At 33.0% G+C, this 16,939-nt stretch overlaps 1 protein-coding gene across 1 annotated transcript; it reads left to right on the top strand.

Moving 5' to 3' along the window:
* Positions 1-9,077: 9,077 nt before the first annotated feature.
* LOC18038353 (ABC transporter B family member 15) lies at positions 9,078-13,858 on the top strand. The gene is made up of 7 exons (XM_024182759.1): positions 9,078-9,444; positions 9,553-9,607; positions 9,698-9,876; positions 10,073-10,530; positions 10,785-11,325; positions 11,440-12,363; positions 12,438-13,858. Exons 1-7 carry the CDS (start codon positions 9,193-9,195, stop codon positions 13,806-13,808), a joined length of 3,780 nt encoding a protein of 1,259 aa, XP_024038527.1. The 5' UTR covers positions 9,078-9,192; the 3' UTR covers positions 13,809-13,858.
* The last annotated feature ends 3,081 nt before the right edge of the window (positions 13,859-16,939 follow it).

Here is a 16,939-nt window from a genome sequence, read left to right as displayed (position 1 = left end):
ACAACGAACTAAACTCTTTTTTTTTTTTTGGGGTTATTTTATTTGTAATAAGAAGAGTTTATCTTTATATTGTGTAAATGTATGATACAAGAATGAGATTAATGTACTCACCAATTACGATTTTAACTTCCTGCTTTTAATCATCTTTATATTTATCCACGAAAAAAAAAATCATCTTTATATTTATTAATTTTAACTCTTTTTCTTAATGAGATGTAAATATTGTCTGAGCTCCAACAAACGTAAAAAAAATTAGTAAAATTATATTGAAAATATATATTTTAAATTTTTTAAAAAAAATTATTTTCTTAAGATTTTTTTTTTAAATGATTAATTACAGATATCGGTGAAAAAATTGAAATAGATTGGCAGGGTTCAACACGAGCCCAATATAACTTTGTAGTGCCCATATATGTGATTTGGTTAGAGACTATATTTGAGTGATGGTGATAACTGCCTTATGTAATCCTCAAAAAACCGCTTTTGAAGGGTTTGGAAAATACATTTTAGGTAGTGTTTATTTGTTGGAGTGGGAGTGTGGAGTGTGGATTCCTCCTACTTCAGTGTTTACTTACCTTAAAAAAGGGGGGAGTGGGAGTGGGAATCCGTGGGTCCCACTCAATTTTGGAGTGGGGAGTGGGATTTCCACTCCCATGGGGGGAGGTGGGAGTGGGAATCCACTCCCCCCTCTTCCCATTTTATCCTTATAATTAAAATAAAAATAAATAAATAATATTTAATAAAATAAATAAATAATATTTAATAAAATAAATAATATCATATTTATTAAAAAAAATAATTATATCATATTTATTTTATTAAATTTAATAAAATAAAAATAAATAAATATTATATTTAAATTAATAATATTAAACATTAATTTTAATAAATATTAATTATTTATTTAATTAATAATAATAAATATTTTATTCTAAAAAAATATTAATTTTGTACTATATTATCAATAATAATATTTCATTTGTGTTGCTATTATTAATAATTTTTATTCACATAATTTAAATTAAAATTAATAAAAAATTATGATTTACATAATTAAGAATATTAGTAATTATTATTATTTTATAAATATAATAAAATATTTATTTTTATTTTTCAAATATATTTTTTATTAATTTTTTAATTACAAATTATAATTCTGTACATAAGGATAAAATTGTAATTTAAAAAAATTTACTCCCAATCTAAGACAAAGTAAACAAATAATTGAGATTCTGATTGACAATCCATACTTTCATTTAGTCTAAGTAAACACCCTACTCTCACTCCCACTCCACACTCCTAATCCAAAGATTTCCACTCCAATCTAAAAAGTAAACGCAGCATTAGTTTCTCCATAAAATAATTTATCTATCTTTCCCATTCTATCTCCTTTTCTCTCTTTATCTCTAAAATCTCATTAACTAGACACAATTTACAAATTCCAATCTCTTAGTGTTTTTTGTTTTATCTACGACCATCCCAATATGGTTTCTTTATATAGTTTCTTAGAATTTGAAAACACACAAAATATATACAAGTTTAATGGTCTCCACTCTCTTAAATGGGAATTTTGAAAATAAATGTGGCTATTCGAATGATATACAAAATTAAGGATCAGCTAGCTTCTTGTGAACTATAGAGAAGATATATCTAAAATGAGGTGTGCATAGTTTTCAAGTGATAGAGAGATTATGCATTAACTAAGGGTAAATGATAATGTATACAGCACAACAGAGGTTTAGCACGAGGCCAATAACGGACTGGGCCTTGAATTCATATGGATTAAGAGAGAAATGATATATGATCCCTTCAAACTATATTACTACTCTCCACTATTCAATTTATCTTAATACTTTATAGAATTATTCTCAGTAAAAAACCAAAAATTATTATTATTATTTGTTTTATTCTCTCTCCATTGCCTCCCTCTTTTTCTTCGTGACCATTACTTTACCATTTCATCAACAACAAGTACATTACCACTACTATCACCACCATCATCTATCTTCTTAACCATCAATTGACTCATCGCCTCCACCAATATATGATGAGTTTCAATGTTAGGTTTTGTTAAATTTTATGAACAATTGGTTGATATAAGTTTTGATTTTGTGTAATAATCTAAAATTTTATTTAGTTTCAATTTGGAATTCGATTAGAAGTAATATTTGATTCAATTTTTGAATTAATTGAAAAAATAAGAGAAATGTGAGAGATGAAAATTTAATTTATTGAGAACCTGAGAGAAAAAGGAAATAAATAGTTGTTTTTAATTATTTTTTTTAATTTCAATGAAGGTTCATAAAACTTTAATTGTCCAATTTCAAATGATTAAGGAAGAAATAGATAGTGAATTATACCCATTTTCCTTATGAATTCTAAAGTTGATATGTTGTTCTTGAAGATTTGGATAAACTAATTCGAATTTGTACCTACAAAGGGCACTTTGATGCTCAAGTTAGTATTTGTGTTTAGAGAATTTCTGGATCTAGATTTCTCTTGACTTTTTGTGAAATAGCTAATAGATCATTTCTCAATCATTTTAGCCTCCATTCATAGACCGGGAAAATTGGACTTGGCAGGAAATTTTGTTTTGGATCTCAATATTCACCATTGATTTCATTTGTTTCATTTTATATTGTTAGATCTGACAATCATTTTTGTCTATATCTGAATTTCCAATACATAGTTTAGCTAATAATCACATGCTGTAACTGTTAATGTTTCTAGGTTTAATTATTAATTATCTCCGGTCCTTTTGTAGAAGTTAGGTGGCTATTGATCTCTAATTCTATGATCAATATAAACTATATCCATATTAATCTCTAATCCAAGATCAATAGAAGTCACATCCATATTAATCTTTAATCTGGGATCAATATAGGGTATATCCGTTATATGAATTAATAATGGGGCACATGGTACAGTGCAAATGGCTATATTTTTCATTTTTTTGCACTTACATTCGAGCAATTTTAGAATAAATAATACTTATTAAAAGGCAGGGCTAGTGAGATAAATTAAGGAAGTCAAATATCACAATCTCCATCAACTCATTTCTGGCAGGAAGCCCATGAGCATGTCTTACTTGGTATGGGGGCGAATGAGTCTGTTCCATGACCCAAATGAAGTAACCCAAATGAAATGTTTAACTTATATTAGTAATAAAAAAATATTAATATCATATATGTTATAATCATTGGTATGTCGCGGATAGGGAAATATTTAAAGCGTAAATAATAAAGTAAATAATATAAATAACCAAGAAGAAAAAAAAAGTCCTAAGTACCGCTAATAAAGATCTAAGAGAGAGAAAATATGATGGATAAAAAAGAATGAGAAAAAAAAGTGAAATTATTTCCATGGTAAATTTTTTTTTTTTTGAAAAAAAGAAAAATTATACCATGTTATGGAATATATGTTTATCCATTAGTGTGTGTGAAACACATACATCAAATTAAAAAATACGTGGTACACAATATCTTGAGATTTAAAGAATGAGTTATGAAAAAAAAAAAAAAATCAATTAACTTTGAGTTATGTATTTCACTCACACTTCATAAATTAGAAAGTGTAATGCAAATTAAAACTACTTCCCACCACTCAAAAGCTGCTGACTTGTAAACCATAAATACAGGGCACGCGTTTGTAAATTAACCATCCATAAGATTAAGAGAATTCTCATAACTCGAAGACAGATACGTGAACAAAGAAGCTCTGCAACATTTGTTTCATATTTGGCTTGCTGCTGTTAAGTAATTTCATTAGACTAATTTGCTTGGATTGTTATCGACACTTGCAGAAGATTTACAGCTATATATACGAGTTAATTAAGCTGGAAAATAAATCATTTAGATCCTTGAATTTTTATGTTGTTTTATCTTTTACTTATCACTAAGTTATGAAATCAGTCTTTGCTACTAATTATCCCCAAAAAAAAGAAAAAAGAAAAAAAGAAAAATCGAGTGAAGCTATTCGAAACCCCATATTTGATCTCTTTAAGAAACTACCATGTTGTTGTATAGCCACTAGCGTTTTATGGTATTTCACTTTCCAAAAAGAGAAAATTTTCCATAAATCCTCCTCGAATATTTTCATCATGGCGCTTCCCAAGGCAACCTGTTCCGCTTGCATTATAATACTCTTAAAAGTTGGGAATTTAATAATGTACTGAAGAAAGAAACAGACACCAATCCCAATTCCACACCTCGAATGAATTAAAAATTTCAGAGAAATCTGTTTTTCGTCCTTTATGGTAATTATCGTTAAGGATATAATGGGAATTAAAACAAAAACATGACAGAGGTATGATCAGATAAAAAGTGGATTAATTTGAATCCTTTGCTCAATTTATCTCATTAACATCTATTTTTCAATTAATTTTTTTTTTTGTTTCAATATAAACTATTTAATCCTTAATTTACCCTTACTATAAGGCTGATCAGTTTTCATCTACCCTACTGTTTAAACTTTTATATAAAATTTTGGAAATCAACTCTTTTTCTCAAAGAATCTGGACAATTTGATTAATTGATTCTTTATGAAATGACAATAAAAGTATACAGTGGCATCATATCATGTTCTTTCAGGTTTTAATTAAAGACATAAAGCTTTTGCAATTTCGGAGGTTCTTTTGGACAAAGCATGCAAGCAGATCCGCCGGAGACGCCCCCAATAACCCAACATTGTCAACATTAATCATGTTAATTTAACACTATATATACTTTTACTTCATGCGTGTCTAGTCGCAATATACATTTTCTTTTTTTTGAAGCATTAATTTGAACCTTTTATTTCTGAATGTACATTTCTCCTTTTTGACTGTTCCTTTATATCTATTTCTGGAAAGTTTCATCACGTTCAATTATGCATTTTCTTTTTTCAAAGTGTTACTTTTTATTGGAATTCGGTCCCTATTGGTGAAAGTGGATAGCTTGTGTGTAACCCACCTGGTTGCTAGCTCCTTTGTACTCATTAATGATATATATATATATATATATATATATATATATATATATATATATATATATATATTTTTTGTCTAAACCACGAGGTGATCCTAAGTGGACTCCAACTGTGGAAGGTACCTTTAAACTCGTACCACAATTTAGATTAATCTCCACTCGCACCGGGTCGGCCCATAAAGAGAAAGTACTGGTCAAAGTGATGACTCCATACGGGAGCGGGGCTTGAAGCGTGACTGGCGTTTTGACATCAAGCATATCTTTCGTGAAGCTAATTTTGCTGCCGATACCCTTGCTAAATATGCACACGCTCTACCTGTGGGTCCCTATATTTTTAATTTCCCTCCGACCTCTATCAATTACTTTCTCCTTTATGATATGTATGAGGTGGTTTATCCCCATTTTATTTTGTCTTAAGTCTTAACTCTCTTTGAAGAGTCTCTATGTAAAAAAAAAAAGTATTACTTTTTTTTTATGTCTAGAAATAAATTTTAAAATAATTATTTCTTTCTTTCAATATAAACTATTTAATCCTTAATTTACCCTTACTATAAGGTTGATCAGTTTTCATCAACCCTACTGTTTAAACTTTTATATAAAATTTTAGAAATCAACTCTTCTTATCAAAGAATCTGGACAATTTGATTAATTGATTCTTTATGAAATGACAATAAAAGTATACAGTGGCATCATATCATGTTCTTTCAGGTTTTAAAGACATAAAGCAGAATCGAGTCTTAATTATAAGACACATAAATAAAGCTTTTGCAATTTCGGAGGTTCTTTTGGACAAAGCATGCATGCAGATCCGCCGGAGACGCCCCTAATAACCCAACATTATCAACATTAATCGTGTTAATTTAACCACATATATATACTTTTACTTCATGCGTGTCTAGTCGCAATATACATTTTCTTTTTTTGAAGCATTAATTTGAACCTTTTATTTCTGAATGTACATTTCACCTTTTTGACTCTTCCTTTATATCTATTTGTGGAAAGATTCATCACGTTCAATTATGCACTTTCTTTTTTCAAAGTGTTACTTTTTATTGGAATTCGGTCTCTATTGGTGGAAGTGGATAGCTTGTGTGTAATCCAACTGGTTGCTAGCTCCTCTGTACTCATTAATGACATATTGTTAATTCATCTTTTCTATCCAGAGCTTCTGAAGCGTGAATGGCGTTTTGACATCAAGTATATTTTTCGTGAAGTTAATTTTGCTCCCGATACTCTTGCTAAATATGCACACGCTCTACCAGTAGGTCTTTATATTTTTAATTCCTCTCCGATCTCTATCAATCACTTTCTCTTTTACGATATGTATGGGGTGGTTTATCCCCATTTTATTTTATCTTAATGTTTTTTGAAGAGTTCCTGTGTACAATTAAAAATGTTATTTTTTATTGATGTCTAGATATAAATTTTCTTTTTTAAAGTGTTGCTTTTTCCTCTTTTTAAGCATAAACTACCATAGTGAAGATAATGCACCATTTCTCTAAAGAGAAAATATAATATATATTTTTTAAATTGAACCAAGAGAAAATAATTCAAACTAGCAAAGGATTTTTTTTGGATAAAACTGTTGATACCAAAAATTTGGTCTAACAGTGAAGATTAATTTTGATGTCTTAGGGTTGTGAATTATTCAAACAAAACTTTGTGTAAAAGATAAACGACAAATTTTCCAGTGGAATCCATACCTTCTTCTTTTCTCTTATTGACTTATCTAATTATTAACTTTTTCTTTTTTCTTTTTAATCTTTTGACCTCACCTGCCTTGCCATCTTGTCTTGTCTGGTCTATATATGTTTAGTCTCTTCTGTGTTTGATCTCCTTTTCTTCTCCATTTGTTTACAACGACATATCCTTGCCATGCTCATGAAAAAAAGGGGGAAAACCCTCAATAATTGTTTTTTTTTTTCCAATTTATATCATCTATCCATTTTTGAAGATCTTTCTGTTCTCTCTCCTATATCTTTCTTTCTCTCTCATGCTCCTCTTCTATTCTCGATCTCCACTTTGCTGGAACAGTCTTGAATATGTAAAAACAAAAAAAACAAAAAAAACAAATGGATTAGTTAAAGTTGAAAAAAATATGTATCCTGATTTTTAATTTTAATTTTTGGAAACTCTAATGGGAGGGAGAACAGTATTGCAATTTCAATTTAAGTTATGATATTGTCACCGTATATGATCTTCTGTTCGAATATATTAGAAAAAAAAAACTTAAACTGTTGGTTTAATTCTTCTTTGAAATATAAAAGCCTGTTAGTTTGCTCAAAAAACAAAAAAAATCATTTAAATTAATAGTTAATGAGCTTTACGTGGTTGGAACTTGAAAGTCTCTGTCTAGTTAAGTTTTCAGCATTAATTTGAGCTGTCTCTGGTTTGATATGAGCTTTTAATATGAGTGTTACGTTTGTGGTGAGAAGTCTTTATCTCGAAACTGCGTGATTAGAAGTCCTTCTCTCAAAATTAATACACATCTAAGTTTCGACAAATGATTATATGATCAAGTTTGATATCTTAAAGCAGTTCATCTTCGTCAAATCATTTGAATGAGCAACTTATAAGGAAATTTATCCTGAAATTCACAAATTAACTGTTAACTCAATCTTCTTGTACAAATAAACAATACATAAGTAAAATTAAGTTTCGATTTTTCTGCTAAAGATCTGAAAATTTGGTTCAATTTTTCTGAACATAAAGTTGTTGTAACGTGCTTAGCCAATCGTAGTAAAATGAAATGAACAAGCGTGACGGCACCATGCAATTCATTTATGGTGGACGTGATAGATAATAACAAAGAGCTAAATCATGTCCCCTCGTCTTATAATGTCGCAATCTTTCGAAAGCTACACCAGCTAATTATCATTGTGAGGTAAAGTTTAAATAGCCAACATCTTTTTTTAAGATATGAATTTAAATGGCGATTAAAGAACATTGTTTAAACACTTTTTAATCAACAATTAATTAGGTAATGCATTATGCCTTATGCACGCAAGACGAGAAAGTAAGAATATATGGGAATAAAAAAAAGAAGAAGTAATAATTAATAGATTAGGCAAGGTGCTATTTTCGAAGGCCAAAATGAATTCAATTAGAGTATTTGGGACATTCAAAAAAATTATAGTATTTAGATGTTTATCATGACACATAATTTGCCATAACTCATAAAATTAGTCATTACCCTTAATTACCGTTAAAATTATTGAAGAAAACTCCAATGCATTGCTGTTTATAGCTAGCCAGTCTTCGAAGTACAAAGTATTAGCTAGGCCTTCAGCAAAATGCCATTCTGTAAGTATTAATTTATCAGCTTTTGTCCATCCCCTTCATTTATTTCAGAGAGCCAATAAGGGCCGCGTACATAAATTCAAACAGTCAGATTCAGAATATTATAATTTAATTAGATTGTATTAGGCTTGATGTTAGTGTTCCGCATTGGCGGTTAGTATCTTATTCTTACATATATGATCCGTAGGGTTTCATCATTCATGTTTCTTCTCTTGAATCTTGATCCTATGAAGTGCGCGCGCATGAAAATGTGTTTACCTCATAATCCCACTAATGACTAAACACTCCCATTAATTGTTATTATTATCTTGATTCAGATGAGTGGTGGCAGATGGGTGGGATATCGAAGGCATTGCGTATTTGCATTATGATGATTATTCTTTCGATTTAAGTAATCATATGGGAAATGCGTGGGAAAGCATTTAACGACTTTTCCCGCCATTTAGTGCAGTCCACAGCTGCCCACTGAACACTCTCTCCCTCAAATACCAGATTTCAGATTGTGGAATTGTAAAGGATGTTTTCTTAAATGGCTGGCACCCAGTTGTGCCCCAGAAAAGTTGTTTGTTTTCTATTAAAAATTTGTAATCCTATCACAAAACTATTAAATTACCTTCTTATTAGAATAATCCGGTCCTTACCTCATTGTATCATCGTTCTATTTCACAATTCACTACCCGTCTGTCCCTTTCCTTGTAATTAAGAACATTGTTCGCTTGCCCCCACAAAATTAAAGTACCCCTTTCTTTGTAGGAATTTTTTTTTATGTGCCTCACGAAATTATTAAAAAAATGATAACAGTGGAATTTTTGCTACTTATAACATGACATTCTACCCATTTTGTAGTTAAGGCGCAGACACTCATACTCGTACTCACATTCAACCTTTTGGAAGTTGTTAATTTAATTTGTTTTGTGTGTCTGTGGAAATGATGAGTAGAGAAAGAGATGAAGGCAGCAGTACTACTAAGGTCAAGAAAAATAACAACAATGGGTCGTTTCTTTCTATTTTCATGGATGCGGACCGTTTGGATATGTTTCTGATGGTTTCGGGATTCATTGGAGCCATGGCTGATGGGTTCTCAACACCTTTGTTGACACTTGTGATGGCTAGGTTGATGAATACTGTTGGGAATGCATCGAATCTCACAACAGATGAGTTCACTCATAAACTGTACTACGTAATTCTCTCAACTTTCTTTTCTTTATGCATGTTTCTCTCATCGTTATACTACAATACATGTGCATATAATAAAATGTATTAATTATTTAATTTCTCTGGATGACAGGATGCAGTGATAATCTTGTACGTAGCTTCTCTTGGATGGATTGCTGCTTTCCTTGGTGGGTTTTATAATTTATTGGTCGAGTCAAATTTGTTCAAGTTCTATTAAATTAATAATCTTCGTTTTATTATATTTTCGGAACTTTTAGAGGCATACTGTTGGACGAGAACGGGTGAAAGACAAGCGACAAGGATGAGAGCTATCTATTTGAAAGCAGTCTTGAGGCAAGAAGTCGGATACTTTGATTTGTGTGCCACAAGCACAGCAGAGATCATCTCAAGCGTTTCTAACGATACTCTAATGATTCAAGATGTCATCAGTGAAAAGGTTAATTAATTAGTAATTTGATATTACTTCATCAATTTGAGCTTAAATTTCACAACAAATTTATTTAAAGTGGTTTTTCTTTTTTATTATTCTTAATTCCTAGATGTACATTGTAAGTTATTCTAATTGCTTGCTGTTGAAGTTATTCTGATTACTTGCTGTTGAAGTAACCGTCTGAAATATTTGTGCCTGACAGCTTCCAAACTTGTTGGTAAATTTTGCTACGTTCTCTGGTTGCTACCTAGTAGGGCTTTTGATTCTATGGCAGCTAGTTATTGTTGGGCTTCCCTGTGTTGTGCTTCTGGTGGTCCTTGGGTTGACATATGGAAGGACTTTGATGGTGCTAGCAAGAAAGATGAGAGAAGAGTACAATAAGGCTGATACGATTGTAGAACAGGCAATATCATCCGTAAGAACTGTATATGCCTTTGTTGGTGAAAGCAAAACCATTAATGAATTTTCTTCAGCCCTACAAGATTCAGTCAAGTTAGGCTTAAAGCAAGGGTTGGGGAAAGGTTTTGCCAGTGGCATAAATGCAATTACTTATGCTATTTGGTCCTTGTTAGCTTATTATGGTGGCAGACTAGTCATGTACCATGGGGCTAAAGGAGGGTTCGTTTTCGCTGCCGGAACCACCATTGTCGTCAGTGGCCAGTGAGTATCATCGCCTTATTACGAGAATTAATTCTTGTTTAGATTTTGAGTTATAATAGTTAGTTAGATGTAGCTAGAATTACAAATCAGTAATAGTTTGAAAAATGTTTTCCGAGTTGCAGCTAAATTTAATTGCTCATGGTCACGTTAATATTATCATGCATTTAAATTTTTGGATTTTTACGATATTTTGAGAAGATTAATCATTCATTAGTAATGATTGATGATGATAATATCGATCCTATTTTTGTTAGAGCATTAGGAGCTGGTTTATCCAACCTGAAGTACATTTCAGAAGCAACGTCAGCAGGAGAACATATAAGGGATGTGATAAAAAGAGTCCCCGATATAGATTCAGAAAACATGGAAGGTGAAATCCTGGAGAAATTTGTAGGTGAAGTTGAATTCAGGAATGTTGTATTTGCCTACCCATCAAGGCCCGAAACCATAATCTTCAAAGACTTTTGCCTCAAAGTTCCAGCAGGAAATACAGTGGCCTTAGTTGGTGGCAGTGGCTCAGGAAAATCCACAGTAGTGTCGTTATTACAAAGATTTTACCGCCCTCTTGGGGGAGAAATCCTGCTTGATGGAGTTCCCATCGATAAATTGCAGCTTAAATGGCTAAGGTCACAGATGGGTCTGGTGAGCCAAGAGCCGGCACTTTTTGCAACAAGTATTAAGGAAAACATACTTTTTGGCAAGGAAGATGCCTCAATGGAGGAGATCATTGAGGCGGCCAAAGCTTCAAATGCACACAATTTCATTTGTCAGTTGCCTCAGCAATATGATACCCAGGTAATTTGTTCTGCTCTGGCCTAGGCCAGCTTGCCATTCAAAATGACCGAAAGCAAACACCATATATTGAACTCACTCAATTAACAATATTTATATGTGTTTTAAAATTAACAGGTTGGTGAAAGAGGAGTTCAAATGTCAGGGGGACAGAAGCAAAGAATTGCTATAGCGCGAGCAATAATCAAATCACCCAGAATCCTTCTGCTAGATGAAGCAACCAGTGCCCTAGACTCTGAATCCGAGCGTGTTGTTCAGGAAGCCCTAGAGAATGCAGCCGTTGGCCGCACCACCATTGTCATAGCCCATCGTCTCTCTACCATCCGCAGCGCAGATGTCATTGTTGTAATTCAAAATGGGCAAGTCATGGAAACAGGATCTCATGATGAGCTAATACAAGACGAAAATGGTCTCTACACTGCACTTATAAATCTTCATCAGACTGAAAAAGCAAATACAAATCCTAAAGAGAAAAGTAATATGAATCTCAATAATGCAAACTTGCATAGCTTGTCTGTTATATCAAACTTGGCTGACGAAAACAGCGCGAGTAGTTGCAGATCCAGAAACTCTTTCTCGCCAAGCAGAGCTTACTCAGAGGATGACAATCGAAAAGAGAATAACAGCGAAGAGCATAACAATAAATTAACTGCACCATCTTTCAGGAGATTGTTAGCTTTGAATATACCAGAATGGAAACAAGCAAGCTTGGGCTGTCTGAGTGCAGTATTATTTGGTGCAGTGCAGCCAGTTTATGCATTTGCAATGGGCTCTATGATATCAGTATATTTTTTGAAAGACCATGATGAGATTAAAGAGAAAACAAGATTTTATTCATTGTGTTTCTTTGGGCTATCGATATTTTCTTTGTTAACTAATGTTTGTCAGCAGTATTATTTCGCTTACATGGGAGAGTACTTGACCAAAAGAATTAGAGAAAATATGCTTTCGAAGATACTCACATTTGAAGTTGGGTGGTTTGATCAAGATGAGAATTCAAGTGGTGCGATTTGCTCTCGACTTGCCAAAGATGCCAATGTGGTATGTACTAAACATTTTTGCTCTTAAAAGATGCATTAAAGTGCTCTTCTTAACTGTACTTTGATTTTTGGCAGGTGAGATCTTTGGTGGGTGATCGGGTTGCTTTGCTAGTACAAACTTTCTCTTCTATAACCATAGCCTTCACCATGAGCCTAATCATTTCATGGAGGCTGGCGTTAGTGATCATAGCAGTCCAGCCTCTCGTTATTGTATGCTTGTACGGTAAAGAGGTATTGCTAAAAAGCATGTCAAAGAAGGTGATAAAGGCACAAGATGAAAGCAGCAAGCTAGCTGCTGAGGCAGTCTCTAACCTCAGAACCATCAATGCATTCTCTTCCCAAGAACGGATCCAGAAAATGCTCAAAAAAGCTCAAGAAGCCCCACGACGAGAGGGTGTTCGACAATCTTGGATTGCAGGTATATGCCTTGCCTTTTCCCGAGCTCTAGTGTCATGCGTCGTGGCACTAGCCTTTTGGTATGGTGGCAGGCTCGTCGGCAGAGGATACATTGATGGAAAATCCCTTTTTGAAATCTTCTTGGTTTTAGTGAGCACAGGCAAGGTCATAGCTGATGCCGGCACAATGACTACAGACATTGCAAAAGGTTCAGATGCTGTTGCTTCGGTCTTCGCGGTATTAGACCGGCATACTAAAATTGACCCTGATGACCTTAACGGTTACCAACCAGAAAAAATTATAGGACACATAGAACTTGAAGATGTGCATTTTGCATACCCTGCTAGACCTAATGTGATGATTTTCAAAGGCTTCTCAATCAACATTGAAGCAAAAAAATCAACAGCACTGGTCGGGCAAAGTGGGTCAGGAAAATCAACGATCATTGGCTTAATTGAACGGTTTTACGATCCTCTAAAGGGTGTTGTGAAAATTGATGGTCGAGACATCAGATCACACCACCTGGGGTCGCTGAGGAGACATATTGCACTTGTTAGTCAAGAGCCTGCTCTGTTTGCAGGTACCATCAGAGAAAACATCACATACGGAGCGTCTGATAAAATCGACGAATCAGAGATCATTGAAGCCGCAAAGGCAGCCAATGCACATGATTTTATAGCTGGATTGTATGAAGGTTACGACACGTGGTGTGGAGACAGGGGATTGCAGCTGTCTGGAGGCCAAAAGCAACGCATTGCAATAGCTCGTGCCATATTAAAAAATCCTGCAGTGTTATTGTTAGATGAGGCGACCAGCGCACTTGATAGTCAGTCGGAGAAAGTGGTGCAGGAAGCACTTGAGCGTCTGATGGTGGAGCGAACAAGCGTGGTGGTAGCACACAGGCTGAGTACCATTCAAAATTGTGATATAATTGCGGTGTTGGAGCAAGGGCGCGTGGTGGAGGAGGGGAGCCATCAATCTTTGTTAGCAAAAGGACCCGCGGGAGCTTACTACTCATTGGTCAGCCTCCAGACGACACCACAGAATTGAGAATACTCCTCAATTGATGGGTGGAATTCAATATACATATATATACATACATACATACATACGTACGTACGTACGTACATTTGTATAATTTTGTTTTTTTGGTTAAAACTTCAGCTTTTACTTGTTGCTCCTCTTCAAAGTATTAGGCCGTCTGCCAATGAATCATATATTGTAAGCTTCTGTATGTTTTTTTTTGTTTCTCCTCTGAGAGAGAGATTCACAAACTCATCATGTCTTGGAAAACATTGCCATAATCGATGCCCTTGATCTCCATCACCTCATTAGTCAATACCACTCGAACATTACATTTTTGGATCATCCGCATCCAACACTGCTGAAATTCGCTAGGCAATTTACCAATATATCCTCTTCGCATAAATATCCATAATTGCGGATTACTTTTACCTTACTTCCCATTTTGTCCTTGTGTGAAATTACGGAAAAGGATAAACCAATGAAGAAACATATTTAATTATTAACGGCCATCAAAATCGACTCACCCTTTCCCTTTCTTTTCGTTCTTTGTCTTACTTTACTTTTTGCTTTTTCTTTCTTCATTAGGTGGGAGACCTTTCAATCTGTTTGAGTTGCTATTAATCCCTAGCGGCCCAACCCGGACAACGCATATGAATCAAGAAAACAACAGTCCTTCATTTTAGAAAAATAAAAGAAGAAGAAAACGACGGTTTCTTGAAGCATCCGAACTTTACTTCCAAAAAAAAAAAAAAAAAAAATCATTCTGATTTTATATCACATATCATACGAATGACGATGATAATGATAGTATTGAAAATGGGAAACGCCATAGTTGTATCATAGATATTTTTTCGGTAATTAAAGGACGGTTTCTACCGTCGTAAATTATGCTATAAATTAGTACTAAATTTGTATAGATTCTTGAATCCAATTGGAAAAGAAAAACTAATCAATTTTAATTCAGTCGGTTTTTAAATTTTTTTATGAAGTTAATTGAAAAACGAGGGTTGATAAAATAAGTTGAATGATCGCATACCACAACTTTTTATTAAATGTCTCTTTATGATTAGATTGGCTTGATTAAGAAATAAATTGTTGGTTCTAGAACATTGTGACAGCCAACAACCCAATATTATCCTGTTAATTAGATAGATCATAGATTGCTTTTCCTTGATGTCTATATACAGGTTTTCATTTTGAGAGTGAAGATAATAAAATCTTATTTCAAAGAGAGAATAGCAAAACTTAAGAACAAACTTTTGGATGTAGCTAACGATGTACTCTTCAAAATATAATAAAAATTATAATAAAATTTAAGGAGAACTCTTTGGATGTTTATACATTTATAAATGTAAGCAATTAAGTAACTCTTTCTATTATCTCATAAGCAAATAAGCAATTGTGCATGCATAGGACGTGAGCTATGACGTCCCAAATGAGGCAAAAGTCGTGAATTATTTAAACTATCACCACGTAACGTAATTATCATTAACAAACTGACAATTCTTCTCTCGAATTATCTTCTTAACTTTTTTTCATTTTCACACATTTTCTCTTCCTTTTCATCTGCTGAGGTCCTTTTTGTTTTTTGTTTTTTTTATCTTTTTAAATCGCCTATCTTATCAGCATGTCTCAGGTCCTTCTATTATTTAGTCTTCTTTTGTCATTAATGTCCTTTTCCTCTCTCATTAATTTGTTTAACAATAACATCATGTCATGCCCCCTCCCCTTTTTTTGTGGTTTTATTTAATTAATCCATTGGATCCCCTTATGTTACATGCATATAACTTACAACTCTCTCACATAAATAACGAGTGATGTAGACTCACTTACTATTCATGTGAGAGAATTATAAGTTACATGTATGTAACTTAACATTAGCCCTAATTTCATTAAGTTTGTTTATAGATTCGAGAGAGTCCTTATATTTTTTGGGAAAGGAAATTAAAGGGACTCTAAAAGCTGCAGAGATTGGGAACATAAGACAAGCATAAGAAATTTTATATGTCGAAAAGAAACAACTAATTAGGTAATGCACATGCACGCAACTAAATAAACTGCAGGATATAACATAGTGATGATAGAATAAACTATAATATCTGTCTGGTGTTATAGTAAATTACTTAATTATTTTATTTTTTAAATCATATTATTTTATACTCATTTTTTGTCTTTTTTTTTAAATTAATTATTCTGTTTAAATATCAGTGCTAAAAAAAAAAGAAGAAAAAATTACTAATAATAGATTAGCTGTTCAAGTAGAATACTGTTTAATAAAAGCATTTAACTATAGTATTTGAGTTTTTATTATTTAGATCCTTAAGTTTGGACGTTTTAGTGAAGAAACATTCAATTTGTCATAACTCATGATGAAATTACTCATTGCCGTTGATCACCAATAAAAGTTGTTAACGTTATGTTTGAATTGAATTGACCAGTAAGCTCTCCGAGATAGTGAGACTAAGCGTCTAAACCTAATTAAAATGATACTAATGAAATGAATTACTCTTTGAGATTGTTAATAATGCTATATACATATAAGTTCGTACGTGCATGAACTTAGAAAAATGTAGTGATAGTGATAGATCATGAATCGTCTGGGTGTCAAAAATGCATTATTGGCATCCCACCAATAAAATAAGAGAATGCAAGAACCCGACCTCTATATGCTATTTCTTAACCAGAAGGATGAAATAGGCAATTAAAATTTTAGTAAAGATATAAGTAAAAAATATAACATTTATCATCATAAAACACATGCATTCTACCAACAAAGTGTTGGCTCCACTGGCAATGAAGTCTCCTTAAGTGGCTTGATTGGGTTTACTCCCCAGTTCGAGTCGCAGGGAAGCCGCCTTTGTTGGGAGAACTTGTGCCTCTCGGTTCGAACGGGGACTTCTAGTCTGGGTTATGGTACGGACTTAAAGGTGCCTCCCATAGTTGGGGCCCTCCTCAAGATACCTCGTGGTAAAAAATAAAAAATAAAATAAAACACATGCATTCTCCCATATGATAATCAAGACATTTATTATCTTTGACCTTTGCAAGAATCCAACCTCATATTTTCTATAGAGAAAATGTCAAGCACACTTCCTTATGAAGTAACTAAAAAAAAAAAATCATCATATTATTTAATGATGATCAAGAAAATATCT

The sequence above is a fragment of the Citrus clementina genome, unplaced genomic scaffold (assembly GCF_000493195.1).
Source record: "Citrus clementina cultivar Clemenules unplaced genomic scaffold, Citrus_clementina_v1.0 scaffold_6, whole genome shotgun sequence".
Taxonomy (NCBI): Eukaryota; Viridiplantae; Streptophyta; class Magnoliopsida; order Sapindales; family Rutaceae; genus Citrus; species Citrus x clementina.
Note: the sequence above shows the minus strand (reverse complement) of the source record. Positions and strands in the feature narration are given on the sequence as shown.